The 24,755-nt window shown below is 47.9% G+C and overlaps 4 protein-coding genes across 4 annotated transcripts in view; 1 reads left to right on the top strand and 3 right to left on the bottom strand.

Moving 5' to 3' along the window:
• The window catches only part of PEX14 (peroxisomal biogenesis factor 14), a 68,801-nt gene extending 67,152 nt beyond the window's left edge, over nucleotides 1-1,649 (bottom strand). Inside the window, exon 1 of the mRNA XM_083876603.1 lies at nucleotides 1,569-1,649. Coding sequence (XP_083732729.1) covers nucleotides 1,569-1,604 — 36 coding nt within the window. The 5' untranslated portion in view covers nucleotides 1,605-1,649. The remainder of the gene's footprint in view (nucleotides 1-1,568) is intronic.
• Nucleotides 1,650-1,696: 47 nt separating this feature from the next.
• On the top strand, nucleotides 1,697-6,142 carry DFFA (DNA fragmentation factor subunit alpha). The gene is made up of 6 exons (XM_083876604.1): nucleotides 1,697-1,897; nucleotides 2,518-2,679; nucleotides 2,795-2,925; nucleotides 3,703-3,892; nucleotides 4,237-4,388; nucleotides 5,212-6,142. The coding sequence occupies exons 1-6, from the start codon at nucleotides 1,801-1,803 to the stop codon at nucleotides 5,413-5,415; spliced, it is 936 nt and encodes a 311-aa protein (XP_083732730.1). The 5' UTR covers nucleotides 1,697-1,800; the 3' UTR covers nucleotides 5,416-6,142.
• Nucleotides 6,143-6,612: 470 nt separating this feature from the next.
• On the bottom strand, nucleotides 6,613-9,306 carry CENPS (centromere protein S). The gene is made up of 5 exons (XM_083876605.1): nucleotides 9,248-9,306; nucleotides 8,992-9,115; nucleotides 7,977-8,010; nucleotides 7,700-7,766; nucleotides 6,613-7,003 (listed from the first exon to the last, which is right to left on the bottom strand). Exons 1-5 carry the CDS (start codon nucleotides 9,284-9,286, stop codon nucleotides 6,848-6,850), a joined length of 420 nt encoding a protein of 139 aa, XP_083732731.1. The 5' UTR covers nucleotides 9,287-9,306; the 3' UTR covers nucleotides 6,613-6,847.
• Nucleotides 9,307-10,347: 1,041 nt separating this feature from the next.
• Nucleotides 10,348-20,120, bottom strand: PGD (phosphogluconate dehydrogenase). Its single transcript, XM_083877024.1, has 13 exons — nucleotides 19,981-20,120; nucleotides 19,629-19,704; nucleotides 19,042-19,221; nucleotides 18,847-18,912; nucleotides 17,658-17,776; nucleotides 16,578-16,647; nucleotides 16,064-16,198; nucleotides 15,456-15,645; nucleotides 13,426-13,556; nucleotides 12,802-12,935; nucleotides 12,380-12,479; nucleotides 11,196-11,318; nucleotides 10,348-10,660 (listed from the first exon to the last, which is right to left on the bottom strand). The coding sequence occupies exons 1-13, from the start codon at nucleotides 19,986-19,988 to the stop codon at nucleotides 10,541-10,543; spliced, it is 1,452 nt and encodes a 483-aa protein (XP_083733150.1). The 5' UTR covers nucleotides 19,989-20,120; the 3' UTR covers nucleotides 10,348-10,540.
• Nucleotides 20,121-24,755: the final 4,635 nt, after the last annotated feature.

Genomic DNA, 24,755 nt, shown 5'->3' with positions numbered 1-24,755 from the left:
TCACCCTGGCCTGAGGATCCAGCACATGCAATGCGACAGAATCTTCATCTTTACCTTTAAAACCCAGAGTGTTCTCTGGCTACATTTATGAGGCCTGTTAAAAAGCAAGACTTTCCCATTTCCAAACACTGATCCTTATTTTGAGGTAAAGCAACATAAATGAATGGGGAGGCTTTAAATGTGCAGTGGGAAAACACAACATCCAAACTCAAAGGAACCTGGATGTTTTTTAGGGGACCACATTTGCCAATCAACCAGGTTTCTGTCTCAGAAACTGCCCAGCAGACTGCCAAGCTGCCTTTTGGAGCAGCCCCAGACTGTGCCAGGTTAACTCATTCTGGAAACATTCACCTGAAGTGTGAGGGAGGGACCAACACCTCAGACTGGGCTGACAAAACACCCGGGTGATGCAAAGCTGTCCTGCCTCCTGTGAGTTTGGCAACCTGGCCTTTCACAACTCAAATCTGTGCTGGAGAGCCAAGAGAACTGCTTTTATGAAACTGATTTCTATCTCAGTTTAGTTCAACAGCCTTCCCTACAAACTCAGCCTCCCCAGTCCAAAATAAAGGCACCAACAGGGAGGTTCATGGTGATTTTGCCAACCCTGGAGAGATGTGAGTGAGTGCACACAACAGGCTGCTCTGTCTCCTTCCCACAGCTCACACAGCCAGACCTTTCCCCTCCTGCTGCTGCTGCAGTGGGACCCTGGGGGCACTGAAAGGATTTTATGAGATCCCATCAGCACCACACACTCAGGAATGTGTCTGGGGTGGTGGTGAGATGAGAAAGCTCCAGGAGATCACAGGATTTGAGGTGGGCTGAGCTTGCAGGGAAATACAAGTGACTCTGGAGCATGGACAGGACAGTGTGAGTGAGAGGAAACCTACACTCTGTACACCTACATCACACCTGCACTACAGAATCCAGCTGGGAAGAGATCTTCAGGGAAATAAGAACATACACTATATACAATTCCATCATGCTTCTTCCATGCATGTTTTTCCCTCTGGCTGCCCCATTCATTTCATGACCCAGTTTAAAAAATATCTTCATCTTTTAGTGTTTCTTGAGCACTCACATCAGTGAACTTACATTTTTCTCTTGCTGTCCCCATTCGCTTTTGCCCTTTCATGCTGTTGGCTCAAGGATCTCCTTCCGTCCCTCACATTTGTGAGTCAGAGACAATATTTTTGTCTAACCAGTCGTAGAATCACAGAATATTCTGAGCTGGAAGGGACCCACAAGGACCATCGAGTCCAACTCTTACCCTGCACTGGGCTCTACCAAGTTTTATAACCCTGCTGCAAACTGGCGATAAACCGTCTCCTTTCCCTCTGGCCGTGTTTGCGTTTATTCTCCTATTCAAGTGCTTGACGAGTTTCACACACAGACCCTCAATGCCAGCACGCCTGTGCCCTGGGCCCGGCCTGCACGCCCTCCAGCCAGCCCCGCGCCGCCCCAGCGGGCCCAGGGCGCGGATCCCGGGCGCAGCACGGAGCCCGCGGTGCCCGTGGCCGTTTCCCGAGCCCGCGGTGCCCGGCCCGGCCCGGCCCTGCCCGGCCCCTCACCTGCCCCGGCTGCTCCGCTCGCTCCGCCGCCGCCATCTTCCCAGGCGCGGCTAGCCCATCCCCGAGCGCCCGATGGACCGCCCCCGCCGCCGCGCCGCGCCGCAGGCACGGCCAGTCGAGCGCCGGCGCAGCGATGGCACCGGTGCGGTGAGTGCCCGGCCTCAGCCCGGCCCGGCCCGTTCCCGTTTTCCCGCCGGGAAAAGCGCCCTGGGGCCCTGCCCAGAGCCAGCGGATGGCGGGGCGGATGAAGCGGTGCGTGGTGAGGCGGCGGGACGGGCCGGAGCAGCACGGCGTGGCCGCGTCCTGCCTGAGGGAGCTGCGCGACAAAGGTGAGGGGCGGCCGCGCCGGGACCCGCTGGGAGCGACTGGGGACCCTCTGGGAGACCCTCTGGGAGACCCTCTGGGACCTTCCAGGACCCGCTGGGACCGACTGTGGGACCCGCTGGGACTTTCTGGGGGACTCGCTGTGGAACCTGCTGTGGGACCCTCTGAGACCGACTGGGGGACCCTCTGTGGGACCCTCTGGGACCTTCTAGGACCACTGGGACCGACTGGGGGACCCTCTGGGACCTTCTAGGACCCGCTGGGACCGACTGGGGGACCCGCTGAGACCCGTTGTGGGACCCACTGTGGGACCCTCTGGGACCTTCTAGGATCCGCTGGGAGCGACTGGGGGACCCGCTGAGACCCTTTAGGACCCGCTGGGACCCTCTGGGGGACCCGCTCTGGGACCCCTGTCAGCCCTGGCCAATGTGCAGCACTGTGAGGAGCCAGCTCCTGGTCTCCAGCCTCACTCACTGCGAGTTGCTCACTGTGCTTTGTGCTGGGTGTAATAAAAGGGCAGAGCTATGTCACTTTTATCGTTTTGTTAAAATAAAAGGGCAGGGCTGTGTCACTTTTATCATTTTGTGGGTTTTTTTGGTTTTTTTTTTTTTTCCCTGTTCTGCAGCGTGTGGTGTCCTGGCTATTGACAAAGCCCGGGAACCCATCACCTTGGTGCTGGCAGAGGATGGGACCATTGTGGATGATGAAGATTACTTCTTGTGTTTGCCATCTAACACCAAGTTTGTGGCACTGGCCAAGGATGAGAAGTGGTCCAGCAAAAGCTTAGGTATGCTGTGAGTGAGGAAGCAAGGAAGGGGAGGTGTTTTTGGAGTACATCTAGTGACATTAGGCAGTGTGAGTTGACCAGGAATGACCCATGAACCTGGTGACTCTTGTGTCAGACAGTGGAACAGCCTGGCTCTCCCAGTCTGTGGATGAAGTGGACAGTGCTGCTGAGAAGTGGAAACAACTGGCCAGGCAGCTGAAGGATGACCTGTCCAACATCATCCTGATGTCTGAAGAAGACCTCCAGGTACAGTGGGGAATCTGCCAGTCCCTGTCCTTTCATCTGCCCATCATCCATTGATCCCAGTAGAGAACAGACTCAGTAAACAAGAGCTCAGGCTTAATTCAGCTGCTGCTTTTGGCTCTTGGTGCCAGAGTCAAACTTCTCCTTGAAGGGAAACATTCAAATATCCAAGGATGCTCTAAGTCCCCAACTATCCCTCACAGTGAGTTGTTCCAGTTCTGGCAGTGGGAGGGCAAAAAGTTGAGATTTGGCCAAATGGCAGCTGGGGTTGGCTCATTCCTTAAAGACAGACACCTGTAACGTGTCCAGAGGGGAGGCTGAGCAGCAGGCTGGGTCTGTCTGCTCCAGAGGGGTTTGAAGAGCTGCTGTCACATTCCAGAACTGATTGATTCAATTTTCTGAGTGCTTAACACCTTGTCTGTGGTGAGGCAGGGCAATAACTGTCCCTTCTTGTCCTCCCCCATGTGCAGCTCCCCAGGTGCCAGGCTACTGCCTTTCCTGGGAATATTTCCATGCACTGTGAAGAGCTAGTGCTTTGTCATTAGTTTTCAAGATTTCTGTTAAAATTGCACATGATTCCCCACTTTCTTGGATGCCTTTTGGCTTTTAGTAAAACATGCTGCCTGGTGGAGTGCCAGCAGAGCCTCTCAGGACTCAGGGGACTTGCTGTGACAAGAAACCTGTGGATCACAGCTGGTTTCAGGAGGGTTCATACATTCTGTTTGTGCTGCAATAAGTGCCATGAAATGAGTTACCCAGGAGCCCTCTCAATGTTTTAAGGTGCTCATTGATGTGCCACGCTCAGACCTGGCAGAAGAACTTGCCCAAAGTGAGACCAAAATGCAGGTGCTGCAGGACACCCTTCAGCAGGTGCTGGACAGGAGAGAGGAGGAGCGTCAGTCCAGGCAGCTCCTGCAGCTCTACCTGGAGGCCTTGAAAACTGAAGACAGTATCTTAAGCAAAGTTGCAGGTAAGGGAGTGTTTGTATGCTAAAGAAGGAATTTTTCAACTCCTAGCTGAGTTGAATAGAGTGAGTAATTTGGTCAGCTGCTGTTAAATGGGGTTGATGCAAGAGCAGGTGTAGTGAATATAATGTAAGAATCCTCTCACTGCTGTGTCACATTTCTCACTAAGCCTGAAAGCAGAATACTGGGAGAAAAGCTTAGATCCTCCTCAACATTATGGATTTCCTAAGTTCCAGGATGCACCTTGATTAGATGTGTATTTTATTGATCTCACAACTGTCACAGCAGTCCAGGCCACTTTTCCTGTCCTGTGTTTGTCAGGGGCTGTACTGATTCTGCTCCTTTGCAGAACCTGAGGCTGCACCAAGGAGGGAGATGGATGTGGTTGACACAGGTACCAGCAGCACAGGTACTTCAGCCACAACACTCAGCAACCAGGTTCTTGCTGCTCTGAAAGAGAAACCTGCTCCAGAGCTCTGCTTGGACAGTCAGGACCTAGAGGTGGGTGAGAATGACACGACCATATTCTGGCAAATCTCTCTCTCTGAAAGAGAGGCTGTATTAGAGGAAGCTGTCTTTGCTTCTGGAGGCTCTGATGTTGCTAGATCTGTTTCAAAGCGCTGAAATTTGATTAATTTCTCTTCCTCACTAATGCTGCCCTGGCTTGGAGCTCCTCTGTAACAGCCAGCTGACACTGTTCCACACACTCTGCTCTGTCCTCCGAAAAGCCACAAAATAATTTTGGGTTTGGTCTCTGACAAATCAATCAGCTGTCCTACTAGCAAGGTTCTTTGGGTTTTTTTTGGTTTGGTTTGGTTTGGTGTTTTTGTTTGTTTGTTTGTTTGTTTTGTTTTGTTTTTGTTTTTTGTTTTTTGTTTGTTTGTTTGTTTTGTTTTGTTTTGTTTTTTGTATGGTTATGCATCTAGCTATGTTTCTTTTATACATCCCAAATCAAAATAAAAACCTCCTTACTTTGGAAAAAAATGTAAACATAGATTGGAAAGGAAAGTCTAGCTAAACTGTAACCATTTAGGAAGGTGTTCTTTCAAGCTGTGAACTTGCTACTCTTGTTTTTCCCTGCTGTAGAAACTAAGTAACTGCTTTCTCTTCCTTTGAATGCTTGAACTGAGCTTCAAGCACTGAGTGTTGGCAAATTACTGGAAATCCACTAGCCCAGGGAGTGGTGATGAAAGCTGGGAACACTCCAGTTCCAAAGTGCCAGTACTAAACCTTGGTGCCTGGTTCCTGCTGTTGTTAATGGCAGCAGAGGGTGAGTGGCCAGGGAGTGAGTAGAAAAGGCTGTTGACAATCTGTCTTGCTGCAGCTGGTGCTGAAGGAGGATGCAGCAGCCCTGGCCTTGGCTCTGGGATGGGACAAGCAGAGAGCTGGAGCTCTGCAGGAGGCCTGTGACCAGGAGCTCTCCAAGCGCCTTAAACAAGTGCAGACCCTGCACTCCCTCAGGAGCACGTCCAAGGGCAAGAAAACACTTCCCTGGGGGGACTGGCCCAGTGCAAAACGCAAAAAATAACACTGCATTGCTGTTTGCAGGTCAGTTCTTGCTTTTGCATCAAAAAAATCAATACAAGCAAAGACACATCCTGGGAACCACAGTTTGCTGGTCATACTGTGGTCTGGCTATACAACAACTAAAATCTCATCATTGTCCTGAGGCTTAAACTCCTCTGGTGATTTGAATTGTGTAAGCAAGGGGATTTTGACTTTTTGCAGAACGCTGGAACAATGGCATTGCTAAGCACAGCATGTGGGTGTTCAGCTTTCAATACCTGGTTGGTAGCCAGCAGCTTCCACCTGATAATGGTGGATTCAGCTCCTGAAGCCCCAGGCAGTTTGCTGACTTTGTTCTCAGAGTAAAAAGGATGGAGGATCTCTGGAAGACACTTTGAGGCACAGTTAGGGATCAGGGCAGAGGGGTTACCCAGCTGCTGCCTGGCTTTAAGCTCCAGCCTAGGAACTTGAATTCTCATGCTGATTTAATCAGTTAAATTCAAAGTCCTTCAACTTCAGTGCTTTTTCTGTAAGGAACTCCTGCCTCTTGGATGCTGTATAAGAACTATGATGTAAAACACAGCAAAGGTGGAAATAATGGCTCTGTAAGGCTGTGTGACAGAAGACTTGCATTTGACCTGCTGTGTTATTCTCCTAATCATTAGTGTAGCATCATGATGCTTTTGTATTAACTGGCTTATTTTTAAATTTGTTAGTTTTTCTAACATCAATAAAACCTTTTTATCTTACTGTTGGACTAGTTTTGATATTTCCACCAGCTGCTATAATTAAAGAATGGGCTGATAAATACATTATTACCTTAAGGAAAGAGGATGAAGAAATTGAACACAGAAGTACTGCCTTTAACTTACTCAAAGTGTTTAGGGAAAATGTGTGTTTATCATGGTAATCCTGGGCAAGGCTCTTCCAGCCTAGAGAGGGCAGTGGGATCCCTTCCTGCCCAAGGTGCCACCAGAAAATGGGAATTACTGGCAGTGACAGCTGTACCCCAGCAGTGCCACGGGTGTGAAATGACACGAAACACCTTTAACTGTCAAGAAAATGAGCGAGAGATACGGCTTATTAAAAACAGAATTTTCAAAATGTCTGAGCAAAAATAGCAAAACTGGAAGCAGGAAAAGGTCAGAGTTAGTAGAGAAATAAAGTAGCAGAATGAAGACTATTACACAAACTGAGTTATGGGTCAGTGAGAATGGTCTGTTTCAAAGTCTTTATTTAAAGTATTTTAATTTTAATAACAGATACCCTTTGTGAGCAGTTAAGGCATTTTGGCTGTAAGTGGACTGAATTCATTTTTGGAACAATAAAAATCCAATTGCATTCACCTGAAAACCTAAAGATTCATTGCTGGAGCTAACCTGCAAGATGAATAGGCTAATTCTGGTTTCTCTAGGACAAGAGAAAATAACCTGAAACATTATTCTAAAAATGAATCATCCCATGTTGGAATCTTCATTTTCAGTCACAGCTGCTTCTTGTTCCCCAGGAGTTCTCTCTCCCTTAGCTGCACTGGACTTCTTTTTCTTCTTCTCCTTCTGCTCCATGTTACTTGATGCAAGCTCTTCACTCTTCTGAGTGATATATTTTAGCTGGGAACAATAAACCAATCAGTCTTCTACTGAGGAACTTCATTCATTCACAAGATATTAGAAATACCAAAGAAATTAACAGGGAAAATTCTTACTACAAGAAACATGACAGACTCCAAAAAAAAAAATCTACTTTGCCTTCTCAGGCAAGTTCCTGTTGTGTATTTCAAATCATATATGGAAGGAAAAAAATCTCCTTACATAAAATTAGTATTAGAAGCATTTTTCATGGATCCACATACAGGAATGTCTTAACAGATCAATGAGTTTTATCCACTGAACATCACATAGATCAGCACAGAAGGGAATACAACGATTCTGTGATCTCTGTATTAATGCTGGGGGACTCAAGCTATTCCTGACCTTAGGCTACAACAAAGAAACACAACATCAGGAAAAAGCAAAGTGATCCACGATGCTGTGTCTGTTTACTGCACTTTGGAACTTCAGCAGCCCTGGTGAAACAAAAGCACTTGAACTGCAGTCAGGTCTGTGCTACACCTCACCACAGTGAGGCAGAGTGGCATGAAGCAAAATAAGATAAATTTAAAAATGGCTGGATTGTGCCTATCTATCTCAGGAGGACAGTGAAATTGCTTATGCAACAGTTGCTTCACCATGTATAACCTTCATTCAAATGCTTTTGGGAATTAACTGGTTTGAGAATGTTGTGAGAGAAAATACAGTGTATCTCACCAAAGAATTGCTTCTTCTAGCCAAAAGCTTCACATCTTCTGTGGTGACTGTGGTTCGTTTTGCATGCCTGCATAAAACCAAAAAACAGCCCTTAAACATCTTTGCCAACACTGACTGAAAAGAAGTGCCTACAAGGAATTTCTATTTCATAACTTCAAAGACACTATTTGAGCAGCCAACCAAACCCTTTAAAGCTTGAATTACAAGAGGTGTTTTGAAGATTACCTAGAAGCTAACACAAAAAAAAAGGAAAACCTTTGTAACAATCAGTGCCTACCTTGCAAACATTTCGAGGTCTTTTGCAAAGATTTCTAGAGAAAACACAAAGATGATTTAAACCATTTTAAAACACTGAGTGGGAAGATATACACAATACACAAGTTATCCAAGTCAGTTATGAAGTGACCGTAGCTGGTTATCAGGTACCACTCATACACAAGCAGGTAGCCACACAATATCTCCTCATACAGCTAAATGCTTTTTTCAGGTCTGAAAAATCGAACTAGCATTTCTTGTACTGGAAAAAAAAAAATATAATGCAAGAGAATGCCCCGGTGACACCTAGTTCAATGCTATTATTTTTGAAACCCTGTGCCACCAGCAATGGCTGGTGAACAGACATGGGATAATGTGGTAGCCCAGGTAAGCCAGGGACACCAGGTAACCCAGGGGACACCAGGTGAGCCAGGGGACACCAGGTAACCCAGGGGACACCAGGTGAGCCAGGTGACACCAGGTAACCCAGGAGACCCCAGGTAACCCAGGGGACACCAGGTGAGCCAGGTGACACCAGGTAACCCAGGAGACACCAGGTAACCCAGGGGACACCAGGTGAGCCAGGGGACACCAGGTAACCCAGGGGGACACCAGGTAACCCAGGGGGACACCAGGTAACCCAGGGGACACCAGGTGAGCCAGGGGACACCAGGTAACCCAGGGGACACCAGGTAACCCAGGGGGACACCAGGTAACCCAGGGGGACACCAGGTGAGCCAGGTGACACCAGGTAACCCAGGGGGACACCAGGTAACCCAGGGGACACCAGGTAACCCAGGGGGACACCAGGTAACCCAGGGGGACACCAGGTGAGCCAGGGAGACACCAGGTGAGCCAGGTGACACCAGGTAACCCAGGGGGACACCAGGTAACCCAGGGGGACACCAGGTGAGCCAGGGAGACACCAGGTGAGCCAGGTGACACCAGGTAACCCAGGGGGACACCAGGTAAGCCAGGGGACACCAGGTGAGCCAGGGGGACACCAGGTAAGCCAGGGGACACCAGGTAAGCCGTACCGCATTGCCGAAAGGTGATCTCCGCGATGGCAGCGATGCTCTGTTTGCTGAACTGCACCCCCTTGTCCTCCGCCACCTCCTGGCACAGGCACCCCACCGTGTAGTGAACCGCCGCCTTCAGCCTCTGCAGGGAGCAAGGCGGGGGCCGGCGGTGACACACCGGCCTGGCCCCAAAGCCCCAATCCCCCAAACCCCCAGACCCCCAATCCCCCAGACCCCCACAGGCGGCCCCTCACGGCCCCCCGAGCCCCGGTACCTGAGTGAGCATCTCCCGCTCGGGCCCGCCCGCCGCCATGGCCGCCCCCCGAGCCCCGCCCACGGGGTTTCCCGCCCTCAGGAGCCCCGCCCCCCGAGCCCTGCCCCCGGGGTTTCCCGCCCTCAGGAGCCCCGCCCTCAGAGCCCCGCCCACGGGGCTTCCCGCCCGCCCCTGCCCCGGCCCCGTGAGGGGAGCGCGGCCGTCCCGCCTTCGCCGCCGCCGCTGCCGCAAAACTCGAATCGTTTTACCGCGAAACTCGAATTGCTTTACCGCAAAACTCGAATCGCTTCACCGAGCTGCCGAGTCTGACTGCGAGATCTGCAGAAAAGGTACCTTAGAGAGTTATATTTTACCTTACATAGATATTTCAACTAGTGGCTAAGCGGCTGTCGTAGCAGAAATAGATGTGGTCAAAAATGAGTATAGAAATCAAGTGTGCAGGGCACGAAATTTAATAGAATTTGAAAAAAAAAAAAAAAAAAGGTTCAGCCAGCCGGGGGTGGTTTCAGAAGTCCTGAAGATGACTGCCATTGCAGGGAGAGGATATAAAGTAGAGCCAACTTTGCACTGCTGTGGGTATTTTTAATTGCCCCAGGGGAAGAAAAGGCAAACAATCAGGGAGATTTGTGGGGAAAAGTGCAACCACACAGCAATGCAAAGAGTTTATGCCAGAACTTAAAACTGGGAACAACAGAGGGAGGGAGAATGGTGACAGGAATATGAGTTTTGTCTCCCCATGACCCATCCCACACACCAAGAGCACAGAGGGGCAGGAATGCCCAGGAATTAAATCTGTAAGAGCCAAGAGCTGCCTGCTGGGAATAAACCATGGCAACTAAAGAAAGGCTTTTATCTGCCTGGAACCTTGTGTAAGTTCCTGTGCCATTCTCCTGTCTGCCACTCTCCACCTCAGTAACTCCTGAATTGCAGCAGTCTCTGTCTTCATCCCTAGGACTTTATCGTTTAAAATCATTATTATTATTATTTATTAATATTATATATTTTTATAATTTTTTATACCGTAAACCTAACATGACTATAAATTCTATTTAATATGCCACACAACCATTTTACCTAGTTTTGGAAAGAAAACACCTCAGCACATTTATAACTAAATTTATTTCGTTTTCTCATATGATATATATATAGAGATATACATATATGTATGAAATACAGCCACGAGTTATTACAAAAGTGTCCAAACACAAATTCTAGCAGAGTACAGTAAAAAGTGATATTCTAGAAGAAATATCTGAGATCTACAGTGTCTTGGTCCAAGTGGAAGGGTTTTCATTAGACATTGTAAGCAGAAGAGGACACGTTTCCTCCATGGCCTGTCCAGTTAGTGTGGATAAATGCCCCTGGCTTTGACAATAATTCATATGTGTGTGCACCAAAGTAATCGCGCTGAGCCTGGAACGAGAACACACAGACACACAAATGTCAATACCATGCGAGTTCTAGAAGCTGCACCCACTGTTACCTAACAAGGAACAGCAGAAATAAGATTGGACTCCAATATTAAAACACTCAAAGTTATTTTCTGTTTATGAGCAAAACCACTGCAATGAAAAGTTTACTAATATCTAATAATTAAATGAAGAGTTCTGCAGAACTGCAAGTATGGGATTTCTGCTTGGTACTAATCTAAAAAACAAGCACTTCCAAGCATCCAAACATTCAAAGATACTTCTCTAAAACCCTTTGGGTTCAAAGGTATCATTACCCTTGGTTCACAGAGGGAACACAAGCACACACTGGGCACTGCCATACCAGTATCTGCTGTTTTTTATCCAGCTGTCTCTAAGTGTTGTAGTGTCATGAATTTCAGGTACAACAGAAATATATTAGCCACCTATTCTGTACACTGTGAGTGATTAGGGCATATTGCCATTGAGACCTTTAAAGCAGTGTTTAAACAACAGCAGGATGAGATTTCAGCACCCACCTGAATCAGGTTAGCTGGCAACACCTCATGCCTGTATCCATCATAAAAAGAAAGTGCAGTAGTGAAGCAGGGCATGGGGATTCCAATCTGCACTCCAGTGCTGATCACACGGCGCCAGGACTCCTGGCAGAGGGAAAGAGGAGAAAAGGAAACTGATCAGTGTTGGTGAGGCAGGAAAATGATCAGTGCTGGCTCAGAGGTAACTGCAGAGACAGGAACCACTCCACTACAACTGTGTGTCTGTTTCACATTCCAGGACATAATAACCAAGTCTGATTTTATAACTGCAGGGACAGGAACCACTCCACTACAGCTGTGTGTCTATTTCACATTCCAGGACATAATAACCAAGTCTGATTTTATAACTGCAGAGACAGGAACCACTCCACTACAGCTGTGTGTCTGTTTCACATTCCAGGACATAATAACCAAGTCTGATTTTACACAAACGAGGCTGATCTAAAATAGTGGCAAGTAAGACACAGTTAACAGCAGGATGAGAACAGCTGAGACAGGCAGTCAAACCACAGCCTCAGGCAAAGATGCTGTTCTTTCACATCAACATGGTCAGAGCATCTCCAAAGCATGAACTCAGTGGGGAACAGGGAATGTCCTGACTCTGAGGCACTTCCAGGACCTCTCACCAAGCACAGAACAAAGCCTGCCCAGGGCTGTAAGAGGACAGCACTGATCCTTCACACAGACACGGATAATCCTCAGTTAACTGTCCATCTGGTCTAGTAATTTGCACGGAATATTCAGATTCAGTTACACAAACTACTAATGATAATAGAGACTTCTTTTTTGGCCAGATAATGTGGTTTTGGTTCTGCCCATCAGCTCCATCCAGACGAGGACACTGTTTGCACAGACACAGGCCCAAAGAGTGGGTGGGCCTGGGACTGTTCTGGGGCTGCTGCAAACAGTGGTACTGGCACAGAGCTTTATGGTCTGCCCAGCTGAAATCCAACTGCACAGCAGACACAGGGCAGTGACGAGAATCTTCACAGACCAGGCCTTTTTTCCTCATATTACAGTCCCTCTGAATTGCTGGATTTCTGCCTAAGGCTCTTCTGTAACAGTAAAATGGGAACCTTCAGTTTCCAATCAGAGCTCGGTCAGTATCAAAGAGAAGTCCTGGCTATAAATTATTGGGTTTATGCTCTTCTTTTCTTGGAACTTACCTGACAGTTTTCTACAGCTTTCTTAAAGAAATCATCCAACAGCAAATTCTGGAGCTCAGGGTTTCTATCAAAAGCATCTTTGATTTTTCCCAGGAACACACTAGGCAAAAGTTAAACAGGAATAAATGTCACAGCTTCCAACAAAGGCCCAGAATCCAAAACTTACAGTGCCACAACTTGACTCAGCCAGACTCAGATTCCAAACATGACCAAAAAAAAAAAAAAAAAAAAAAATTCAGCAGTTAAGCCACCAAAACAGTGGGTATATCTAGTAACCTTTGGTGTTGTCTACAGCCTCTCAGAATCTTACCAGCAGAGTAACTCTATGCATTTTCCAATGCATTTTGTCAGCCAAGCACCTCATAAGCTAAACTGCCTCTCTTCTCCCCTCAGCAGCCAGGCTACCTCCTCATCTCAATTACCTTCTGATGATGCAGCCTCCCCTCCACATCAGTGCAATGCCACCATAATTCAGTGTCCAGCCAAATTCTTTGGCTGCTTGTCTCAGCAGCATGAAGCCTTGAGCATATGAGATAATCTTGGAAGCATACAGGGCCTAAAGAAAACAAAACAAAAACAATTTCACATTCCAAGAGACATCTCACAAAGTTGAACAACAAGCTTCACGGTCTGCGTGTTCTGTTCAGCCCGCATCTCAACAGGGATGAGTGCAGTAGCAACATTCCAGTTATCTGAGAACCAAAATATCCTTTCTCATTGCAAAGTTTGGTTTCAACAGAAAGAGAGAGATCAAGAGATCAATCCCCAGGCAAAGGCAGGAGTGCTGAGGGGTGGACAAGCTCCTGTGCAGGAGTTAGGATCTCTGTACCCCGTGTAGTTGTCTCTGCCCCCTGTGGCTTAGAGCTGAAACCCCTCTGGATCCTCCCTGCCCTCCCTTTGTTCAGGAGGGGTCACATTATGCCCTGGGGACATCAGGGACAGTGCCCAGTGCTGACAGCAGGACCCAGGTCTGTGAAGTGCAAACACAGCAGCTCCCCCCGGGCTCCCAGCAGCCCACCCTGCCCCGAGCCCGTGCAGGGACTCACCTTGCGGATGTCCTCCAGGAAAGCCTTCCTGTCCCCGCTGAACTGAGTCACCCTGGGCCCCCCCAGCACCTTGCTGGCCTGCACCCTCTCGTCTTTGAGGGAAGACAGGCACCGTGCAAACACAGCTTCACCTTTGGGGAAGGCAGCAAAGAGGGGATCGTTACAAACCTCAGCATCGCTGTCTGGTCTGAGGTATCAAGCACCACAGAGTGTCACTCAGTGATGAGCCAAGTGAAATAACTGCTGCACAAATGAATTATCCCAACAGCATTCCTGAGGGACAGCACTGCCCCTCGGTACAACCATTGGCTAAGTATTGACTGATACAGCTTTCAAATGATAAGAGATAAATTATAAGAATAAAGCCACAAGTCGTCCACATGAAAATTTATCCTAAGGAACATTTACCAGCTCTCAATTTTGAGAATTTACTTTAAAATCTTTTCCTGTCTATCAGAGACTGACAGTGGTGCACTGCAGTCTAGGAAAAGCAAGGCTGAAGACTTCACCAAGTATTGTATCATGCTTTTCAGATAAAAAGCTGTTCCTTAAATGCCAGCTCACATTAACTGGATGTGCTTTGAAATACAGACATGCAAAACAAGGGCAATTAAAATCAAGAATAAATCAGCAGGTTAACTTCTAAGATGAAATAAGATTTACAAATTTGACAGGCCTCTAGCACTAGTACTCAGAAGTCCATAGGAAAGTTTTCTAACATCCCTAAACAGGTTACTAAATATCTGCCAGGCTGGCTCAGTGAGCTCCTAATCGTGCTGGTTTAAGCTGTACTTGTTTGTAATTGAAGACAGTACTGTGAAATGAGGAACAAAAACGTCTGCTTTTCAGGGTGTGATAGAAGGAGAAGAAGCAAGTCTTCATACTGTCATTTTGTTCCACCTTTTAACTGAGTTGTGATATACAAAAAAAAAAAAAACAAAAACAAAAACAAAAACAAAAACAAAAAAAAAAAAACCACCACTCCCCAAAATCAAACCAACAATGTAAAAAAAAAAAGTGAGTCATGTTTTCACAAGACTCTGGATCCTCCCTACAGCAGGAGGATGTATCACACCTAAATCAGAACAGCCTAATTTCCATTTCTGCAAAAACTTCCTTCTCCAGAGGGGAGGAGCAGCGTGGTAGGAAAGGCAGGAAAAAGCAGGAGCAGCATGACTCTGCTCTTACAGGCAGAAGTTTGCAAGTCACGCTCAGGCAGTAAAACCACAGAGCAGCTCCCCTGAGAAGGGCCACGTTTGCACAAGGACTGTGGCACACACTTCCCTGTCAGCATTACCTCACAATGCTCCCTGGCACCGCAGAGCACTGATCAGGGAGTGTCTCCTCCACCCTTGATCTCTGCAAGGCCCCAAACAGGACGGGAGTAGCAGCACGAGCAAGAAACACTGTTTCAAGCCCAGAACTGAAAGACTACAGCTGCAGTAGAACATTAAATCCATTCAGAGAACCTGTTTTGCTGCTGGAATGCATCCATTTCTTTGACAGCTACACTGCAGTTACTTTCTTTTAGCTACTGAATATTATTTTTCTTATCTTCAGGACTTGAGCAGGAAAAAGAGGTGGAAAAAGAGGTAGAGAAAGCAAGGAAATGAAAGCAAATCTGAATGTAAAGAACCTGTTGGCTCATCTAATTTACTCAGTGGGAAGCCTGCTCTGGATCTCTGGTATTAGGGACCCCTAAATGTGTTGCAGATGTGTTACAGCTCCTCTGCATTACAACTCTGAGCACAGCACTCAACATTGCCCTGTCACTGAGCCCTCTCAGCACTGCAGGGACACAGGTGTGACAACAGGACTGGCAGCATTTAAGGAACAGGGTGAAAACAAGCCCAGCAAAAAAAACCAAAAAAACCAGGAACAGCTGTCAGGGCAGAAAGGCTGGAACAGCTACACCTACAAGAGCCTCTTCTGGCAGCCCAGCCCTGCTGTGGGCTCACTCCTGAGGCTCTTCCCCTGCTCCTGGCTGTGGTGTGGCACAGGGAGGTGGGACAGATGAAAGCAGCAGTTACCGATGAGTGTGACCGGGACTCCGTACTCCAGGGCAGAGATGGCCGTCCACTTCCCTGTGCCCTTCTGCCCTGCACTGTCCCTGATCTTTGGGAGGAGGTATTTGCCATCGCTGTCTTTGAATTTGAGAATATTGGCTGTGATTTCGATCAGGAAGGAGTCCAGCTCTGTCTTATTCCACTCCTCAAAGACCTGAAAAAGGAGAAAAAGCATAAACATGTTCATACACACCCCAATCTGCTGTGCCTCTACTATATCTTTTAACTGATTAATGTATGTATTTTGCCTGATTGATTATAATGCTCAATGTTTCACTAGCTCTTTTCAGGCAAAGTAATTCACATCTGTGCACCTGAAGGTGCTTCCTGGAGAGAAATCAACTGCAGCTTGGGAAGAGTTTTAGACAACTTCAGTAAGCATTCAGCTGTCCATGCTCACTGCTCCTACCTCATGTAAAGCTCCAGAATATGGTGCCCCACCCCTGCAGGAGGATTTCAGAAAAATTCACTTCCTGTACATGCAGCAGCTTCACCCAAGCCCAGCACCTCACCAGTGGCTGACAGACACCATGGCACAAAGAAGAGGAAAGACATTAAAAACTGCAAATCACCTTTGCCATCTCATCGTGCTCCATGCCCACCACATCCTTCATCAGGTGATAGGCCTCACAGATCAGCTGCATGTCTCCATACTCAATCCCATTGTGCACCATCTTCACAAAATGTCCAGCTCCTTCATCTCCCACCTGTCCAGAAACATCCAAAAATCCCCTCAGCAACGGCATCCTCACCACTCCCAGGGTTTAATACCTGCCCATGGCTTCCTTCTGCCTAAAGGAGGCAATCAAGGGCAGTGCTAACTGAAACCAGGGGGCCACAGCTCCATTCAGCTCCCCCAGAACACGGCCCAGCCACAAACCTTTGTCTTTCCATTGCATGGTGTGAGTTATCAGAGGTGGCAGATTGGAAATGAACACAGCCAGAAAATCAACCTGATGGTGCTGTGTTACTGTGGACAAACACCCAGGAGCTTCAGCAACCAAACTGCCTCAGCAGGGCTCTGACCCCAGACTGCCTGAGCAGGGATCTAACCCCAGGTAGGGTCAGTATCAAATGACTATTTACCCAGTCACAACAAGGTTCCCCAGATCCCACTTTAGCAGCAATGCTTTGAAATATGGTCTTGATGTGGGGCCTGTGGGGAAAAAGAATACACCTTAGCAGACAGGTCGGGGATACAAACACCACAAGAGAACACAAATTAAATCTGTAGGTATGATGCCTCCTTCTGTAACCTGCCAAAAGGCAGCCTGGGCTGAGGGCAGCTGGCAGACTGATAACCCATCCACACAGCAATGCCAATTAAATGTGTTTGTCCCAACTAGACAGTTCACAAGACATTGGGACAATCAAGTCATGCTTCCAACACTGTACAGACAAGTGTAATGCATTTCAAGGAGCCCAAACATCCTCTCTATGTGAACACAAGTCCTTACTCAGCTGTTCAAGGCAAAAGATGAACAGGCAGCAACTTACTGTTGTTGATGGCTTTGTGCCATCAAATTTGAACAGGCTGGGACAGGCATGAAACACTAATGCAAATGGACAAGGACTCAAGAGATACTAAAGCTCAGGTAAGGCCTGGAAACACCTTTTCTTTCCACGTGTATACAGAGAATGGGCAACAGGGATAAAGTCTAATGTGAGCACTGATGTGCAGTCCTCTACTGAGACAGGAACACAAAACAGCACAGCAGCATGCAGAAACTTGCAAATCAATTGATGCATTCAATAGCAGTACAAACATGTACTGAAGCTCCTTTTATAACGTGTCACTACAGGGCCATTTGCTGCTGCCTGATTCATGGTGAGCAGCTTCACAAGTGTGTACAGCCTCCAAAGAAAGAAATATATTTATACTTGTTTAAAATTTAAGCAAAATTCCCTTCTCCCTTCAGATGTCTGTAGGTCCTGCTTTTGCCTGTGGGTTCCTGGAGGAAAAGCCTGCCTTTGTTCTGCCTTACATGAAGGCCCAGCACTGCCCCATGACCCCAGCCAGGTTGAGAAATCTGGAGCCTTGAGGAAGTGAGATGGCAACATATCTTGTTCTCTCCACACCCACACCCTCCTCTCTCCCTCTCTCAGTGCACAATGTGAATTGTTGCAAACCATTGTGAACAAGAAAATGCAGCAGTTCATGCTTACCAGGCTTCCTTGGCTCCTCCTGGCATGAGAGAAGGTCCATATCGGGCACCCTCCTCCCCACCACTGACACCACTCCCCACAAACAGGATGCCCTTTGCCTGCAGCTCCTTACAACGCCTCTGGAACAAAGAGCAGAGCAGCATTATTTGATTTTGTTCAGTGCCAGAGCCTCACAAACAAAGCTTAGCAATTCAGATGTAAAATTACGTTTTCAATTCTGCTTTGGACTTGCTACAAGCCAACCTTAAGCAAGCTTGCTCATACACCAAAGTGAGCATTAGGAAACTTCCTGTTGCTTTGATATGGATCCTTGCAAAAGCAACGTGGTGAGAAAACAAGTCCCTAAAAGCACCAGATAGGCACGAGCAGCACTGAGGCCAGGAGAGGCCTGGAATTAAGTGTCAGGTGGCACATGCTCTGTGCAAAGATGTGGGGGAGGCAGATTAGGCCCAAGGTGGAGTTGCTGAGTTCACTCAGAGTAAAGGTGAAGGCACAGAAAGCTCTAAGGACAAGCCATTGCCTCTGAGTGGGGAGAGGCACAGGGCAGGACCCCCAAGGAGAGCTCCAGGCTCCCCAGGGACTGACCCTCACTGAGGTTCTCACTCTGGCACAGCCAACTCACTCATCCAGGACCAGCATGTCAGAGCAAAAGGACAAATACAAGCACCTCCTCTGAGATTTAGAAATGCCAATCTGAATGTAATATTTTCATGTGAGCACCCCAGACAGGCTAATGCAGCTTCTGTAACTTCTACATTTACAGCCTGTTCAGAGATAATTACTCTGCTGCTTCCATTACCAAGACAGCCAAACCAGCAGCTCTGTCCTACTGGATTGTTCTATGATCATGAAGGATTAACAACAAATCTATAAATACCCTTAGACTTATAAATCTCCCTGAAAACTCCCTAAGTTTGTAAAAGGAAATTTTCTAAAGACCTTCACTCTTTAAAACATGTCGAAAATATATTCTCTGATGGATCTGGGCAACTTCTACAAAAACATTCTTCTAGGGCAGTCCTTAACTGCTTTTTAATAGGCTGCATGATTTAATTTTGCAGAAATAATTCAGTTTGGCTTTTCCTGAGCACAGGTGTGATGGCATCTTATTGACTGACTCTTCTGATGATCAGAAATGGAAGACTTGTGTGTACTTTATTCATTCACGTTAGGTAGGAAACAGGCTTACCGTGGTATCTCTATACTCAGAATTCCCTCCATCAATTATGATGTCTCCAGCCTCCAACAATGGCACCTGTCAGAAATATATAAATCAGCATTTCAGTTCTTCCATACCTTGGAAACCTCACTAATGGTGAATGACTGAGAACTTCCAGAGGAAACTCCTCCAAAAGACAGCAAGTAGAGTGAATGTCTGCCTCACCAATTTATTGATGAAGTCATCCACTGCACTTCCAGCCTTCACCAGCAAGATAATGCGCCGGGGCTTCTTCAGCGTGGAGACCATCTCCTGCAGGCTGTGAGCCCCGATCACTTTGGTGCCCTTGGCCTCGTTGGCCAGGAATTCATCCACCTTGGAAACCGTCCTGTTGAATGCACAGACCTGGGGGGCAAGAAAACAGGCCAATGAAAGCTGCCAATGGAACAGTTACTTCAGCTCAGAATACAAATTATACGAGCAAGGTTCAACATCCTGTGCTCTCCCACTTCCACCCTCCTGAGAGCACAGGGCAGGGATGAACCTGAGCAGGTCTCTGCAAGTGCCTCAGGGTAAGGCCAAGGCAAACTTCAGGTAAAGTCACGCCTGATTAATGTATCGGGTGCCAGCTGAGCACATGCCTGACCCGCTGTTCCCTGGAAACAGGACAAAGGCCAGCACAGGGTACAACTAAGAGGAGGAAATAACATCCCTTAGACCATCAAAAGAGTGGGGGGAAGCACCCACAAAATGCTCAGCTCCAATCCCAAGTGCTGCCAGTCAGCCTTCCTAAACAATGTTTCCTCACTTACCACGAAGCCGTGGTCGTTCATGTTCAAAATCAGGTTCTGACCCATCACGGCCAGTCCAATCAAAGCGATGTCAGCTCTGGAATGTGAAATAAAAAAACGCCAGGTAAGTCACCAGCGGTGATCCGGCAGCAGCATCCACACCTCAGCCAGCCCGTCCTGCCCGTGCCAGAGCAGCCCATCCCTTCCTGACAAACGCGGAGTTTTGAGCTCATTCCGGCCGCTGTTACCGCAGCGGGTCACAGGCCCGAGGCCGTGCGGAGTCACCGGCAGAGCCCCCCGCAAACAGCGCGCCGGGGCCTCCCGAGCCCGGGCTGCAGCCCCACGCCGGGCCCCGCTCCCGCCCCGCTCTCACTGTGCCATGGCCGCGGCGTTCGGGGCGCTCCGGTCGGCGGGAACTCTCCGGTCTCTGGGATCGCTGAGATCTCCGGGTCCCTGGGCGCTCTGGGCTGTCCCGGCTCGCTCGGGGCTCTGCGGGCCGGGCCTGGGGCGCGCTCCGCTTCCCCTCAGCGCCGCGGGCGGGGCCGGGCGCGCCCATTGGCTCCTCCGGAGAGCCACGCCCCCCGCCCATGGCCCGATGTCCCGGAGGCCACGCCCCCTTAAAGGGGCAATGTCGGGCCGGGCCGGGCCGTGCTTTCCCCGCGCTGTCCCCGCGCTGTCCCCGCCGGGCTCTGGCCCTTCCCCGCCGCCCGCGGAGGAGCCGCGCAGCTGCCCCGGTCCCCGGCTGTGCCCCTGTTCCCAGGGATACGCACCCCCAGGACCGCCGGGAACCGCGCCGTTTGTCATTTCTCTCCAATTATTATTAATTGGCTCCGATTCTGCCGCTGAACGTCGCCCCAGGCGGCCCCTCGGGTACCACCGCTCCCTGTGTGTGCGCCCAGGCAAAGCTGACACAGCTGTCCCCGCCAGCACCGAGGCCACCGCAGGGGGACAAAGCCACTTCCCAAACTCCGATATATGGGCAACACACACACACCCCCCTCTCGAGACCGTGGTTTCTATTAAATTCTAGATAAATGATTTTCTAAACACGATGACCGGCTGCAGTCTGGCCCATGGAGGTTTTGGTTCACCCCAGTTTTGGGCTGAGAGTGAATGAATCAGGAATCAGTGACAGGGCGGCTCCCAGGAGGTTTTAACGTGTCAAAGGAGGCACCAGGAAAAGTTCAGAGGTGACTGGAAAACCACCCGGGCACCGGCCCCAGCAGCAGAGACAACAAAGGGATTGTCAAACACGGAACAGAGGAGCCCAGCAGCCTGCTAAAGGTATTTTCTCACCATGCAGCTGGTTTAAAGGTCTAAGAGGTTCCTGACCTGTTTTGGTGGGATTTAAATGCCGGGGGGGATGTGCTGTCCAGGGCCTGTAAAAGCTACAGAGAACTTTGCACCTTCAGACCAAGTCGGGGATGATTCAGGGGGTTCCCCTGACACATCTTTGTTCACGAGTTCCCACTCTGCTGTGGTGCTTTGATGGTTTGATTTCATCCCTTTCCTCTCATTTCCAGCTGTCGCCCCCAGATCAGCGAGTTCAGTATTGCCAGCACTGTCACAAGCCTAATTTATTTTTCAAGCAAAATAATCACCCAAAAGCATCCAAAAAGTTATTTAGAAATGCTGGGCAGCACAGCAGAGGGGAGAGGATGAGGACAGGCACGGCCTCCCTTCCCTTTCTTTCTTAAAAACAGATGAGATTGATTTCTTTTCATGAAAGCATCGCCTTGTTCAGAACATGTTTTAAAAATCAACATAAGATAAAAGTAATCAAAATGACAGGAGCACACATTCTCTGCTAATGCACTGGTTGTACCTTTATTGTTTCACCTCGTTCACTAACAATTCAGTGGTGCAAGGTTACCATACACAGTTAGATATCTGCATTGCACACCTAAGGCTATACAGCAAATGGATCAGAATTAGTACAAATACATGAACTATATTTACATTTTGTATACTCAAGCTCCAAATATCGGATATATTTACAAAATAAAATAAGAAAATGAAAACCTGAAATTAATGTACAGTGTTGCTGATACACTCCTTCGCTGGGATGAAATCAGTTTGCAAAGAGATTTGTTCAAGAAGGCCACTTATACAGCATTTACCTTGTATACCTTGTGTACAGAGAGATTAACAGGGACATGGGGACCAGAATTCCAAGGGATGTGTTCCAGTGAACAGCATGTCTAATGTCCAAATCCGGGAGCCATAACCCACTGCACATGAAATATGAACAAGCAAAGTGGAAAATTCAGACCTGACCCTGGGAAGTGCTGATCATTCAGGACTCCCTCTGCTTCCAGGCAAGCAGGAGGTAACTCAGCACTGCTCAGGGGCACCCCATTCACTTGGCAACATTAAGAATCGAAGACTTGGGAGCTCCACACCAGTTTTCTGAATACACAGCTGATCCCAGCAATTTAAATCCTGTTCCCAATAACATTGGACACAATCATCTGGTTAGTGTTGGACTAGTTTTGATTTCAAATACACAGAACACACATAAATGGCCTTCTGAACAAAAGTCAGTCCTGTTCTTGAACAGCTGATGTTTTGAAACAAGGAAGCACGAAGTTAATACATCCTGCTACAGACACTACAGCCAGACCACGGACTGGGTTAGTAACTACAACGGAGAGATGCAACCACACGTCAGACCCATTGGCAGGGACAGCCAGAAAACCCTTCCTGAGCAGCAGCAGGAGCCTCCCTCCTCCAGCAGCAGGTCAACAGCTGCGTCTTCAGCAAAACACCCACCCCAGCACCAGCTGCCACCAGCTCAGGTGTGCAGGAGAACAGGCAGATGCACCTGCACGGGCAGTTTAGTACCAGCGGGTGTTAGACCAAAGCTAATCCTCTTCCTTATCTAATGTGCAATTAATTACAGATGTATAAATATACAATACATTACATAAAATTAAATCCCTGTAAATTAGATAACAAGCAGCAAGAAGTAAAGTCTTTGCTTTGAAATACCACACTGATCAGTAATAAAGACATTGTCCAAAAAAACTTTTCTGCAGTCTGGAAACAGTACTCCCTTCTCTTCTGTATTCCCAGAATACAGGAATCTTCTCTAAAATGGTACTTAAAGTGCATTTCTAAAACACAGTAAAGGAGGCTTAGCTTAATTTTAAAATACCCAGGAAGATCCAACATAATTTTCAATGGACAAAAAGAACAGTTTTCTGCTTCCTTTTGGCGAGGAACATAAAAAGCCAAATACAGCAGAGTTTGACACTCCTCCTCCCCAGGGAATGCCCACGAAGCTCCTGCCAGTGCATGTCCTCACGGGCTGCCAGGCCCACAGGATGCCCCCATGCACAGAGGCTGAGCCCCCAGAGCTGTCTGACTCTGGGACTCCACACACACAGCAGGACACCAAGAATGGAGTGTCAAGAGAAGGCAGCTTAGCATATTTTCCCTTCCTCATTCTGTTTCCAAAAATAAATTTCTAACATGTTGGGCTAAGCTTTGAAGTGAATGGAAATTCACTTTTTTGGTTTATCTGTTTGGTTTGTTATCTCTTTAAAGAAAACTTGGGTTGGTTTCAGTCCAGTTTTAAGTAGGGAAACCTAAATGTCTCAAAGCAGCTTCAGTAACTGCAGAAAAACTCTGTCTGCCTTTATGTCAGACTGAAAACAGTAATGCCCTTGGAACTCCACACAACAAGGACCTGGTTTGTCACAGATTATGCAGCTTTAAGAGATGCTGATGCTTAAAACCAGACTTTGGCTCTTCTGATGATCCGTTATCCACTCAGACCTCCAGGCACCAGAAGCTGCTTGGAGTTTTAAGATAGAAGAGTGACATTTATGCAACAACTGTAACACTTCAAGCTCTGTATAAAATAAGCATCTGTCTCTTCGTGCCTTTAAAGGAAGATCCCTTAATCATGATTTTGTGCAATGCCTATATCCACTTGGCTCATTCTCTGGCTTATCCAAAGCAAAGACTTAGAAAACTAGTTTTCTTCTAGTTGAAAAAAAAAGAAACAGATAAAAGTTAAAATGCTCTCAGTGTGTCACAACCTACCACCACCTCAATCACTCTGCCTCCTCAAACAGGTTCCACTGTCATAAACAGTGCTGATGGCAGCAATAACTTAATGCTTAGAATTAACCTGATTCTTGAGATCAGCTTAGCTGCAGTGTGAGGAGCCCTCCTGCAGGACAAGCCGTTTAATCCACACACTCCAAGTGCTTTATCATCATTGCATAACAAAGGAATATCATCACTGTATTAAGAGTCACACACAGTTAAACAAGACAAAAACAGAAGGAAAAAAAAAATAAACCCAAAAAACCCCATTCCTATCATGTTCCTGGGTCCCCAGGATGTTCCCTCACTCTGGCTTCCAGTTCTGAAATAAATCTGAGGACCACAGAGACAGCATGAGCATACGATTTAGCTTGAGAACGACCTCAGGATATGTAAAGATATGTCCTAGCAAGTGTCAGGGTCCATCTCCCTGCTCCTTTGCCTTGCAGGCTGTCAGGAGGTCTCATTTTGCACTGCACTGTGCTGAACCATGAAACCCCACAAAGCAAAGACCTTTCTCCACAGATTCCAGTCCCACGCACACACAGAGCTCCAGGCAGGGCCTGATGTGTGACCTGAACACAAATGAGCTTCCCCAGCTGGGCTGGGCCTGCTGTGCCACCTCTGCCTCGAGAGGCTGCAGCTCCAGATGAAACTCTTCACTCTGCCCAGGATCACAGCCAGCCCTGTCAGAGCCCTGGGGACAGCAGGAAAGGACAACACAGCAGGAAAGGACACACACACATCCCCAACACCTGCCTGAGAGAGAGGAGTTCAATTCCCCAACAGGAAATTCATTCTGCTCTTCTTTCTTGGGGCAAAGACCAAAGCTTTGGCCACAAGAAGAATTTACACTGCAGGTCAAGAACTGACACCACCCAGCTGATGTCCAAGAAGCCAATTATGACATTCCACTGACCAGGACCAGAATCCACTTGCTCTATTCCCCAGGAAGGATTAACTCTGAATGCAGTGGGGTTTAGCTGATGAAAACTGCAGCAGGGAAATTAGGAGACACTCAGCAGTTATTTCAAAAGGAATTGGAAGTGTCCTGCAGCCCACTGGAGAACTGCAGGGGCTGGGCAGTGTTCC

This window comes from Zosterops lateralis (assembly GCF_965231275.1).
Source record: "Zosterops lateralis genome assembly, chromosome: 22".
Taxonomy (NCBI): Eukaryota; Metazoa; Chordata; class Aves; order Passeriformes; family Zosteropidae; genus Zosterops; species Zosterops lateralis.
This window is presented reverse-complemented; position numbering and strand designations above follow the sequence as displayed.

What these genes read in the sequence shown, in the direction of transcription:
- DFFA (XM_083876604.1), top strand. Translation starts at nt 1,801, where the DNA reads ATGGCGGGGCGGATGAAGCGGTGCGTGGTGAGGCGGCGGGACGGGCCG. An exon ending in GAGGGAGCTGCGCGACAAAG is followed by an intron (nt 1,898 to 2,517) that starts GTGAGGGGCGGC and finishes CCTGTTCTGCAG; the next exon opens with CGTGTGGTGTCCTGGCTATT. An exon ending in TGTCTGAAGAAGACCTCCAG is followed by an intron (nt 2,926 to 3,702) that starts GTACAGTGGGGA and finishes CAATGTTTTAAG; the next exon opens with GTGCTCATTGATGTGCCACG.
- CENPS (XM_083876605.1), bottom strand. Translation starts at nt 9,286, where the DNA reads ATGGCGGCGGGCGGGCCCGAGCGGGAGATGCTCACTCAG. An exon ending in GACCTCGAAATGTTTGCAAG is followed by an intron (nt 7,767 to 7,976) that starts GTAGGCACTGAT and finishes GGTTTTATGCAG; the next exon opens with GCATGCAAAACGAACCACAG. An exon ending in CTAGAAGAAGCAATTCTTTG is followed by an intron (nt 7,004 to 7,699) that starts GTGAGATACACT and finishes TATTGTTCCCAG; the next exon opens with CTAAAATATATCACTCAGAA.
- PGD (XM_083877024.1), bottom strand. An exon ending in AGCACGATGAGATGGCAAAG is followed by an intron (nt 15,646 to 16,063) that starts GTGATTTGCAGT and finishes CTCCTTTTTCAG; the next exon opens with GTCTTTGAGGAGTGGAATAA. An exon ending in AGTCCCGGTCACACTCATCG is followed by an intron (nt 13,557 to 15,455) that starts GTAACTGCTGCT and finishes CCTTCCCCAAAG; the next exon opens with GTGAAGCTGTGTTTGCACGG.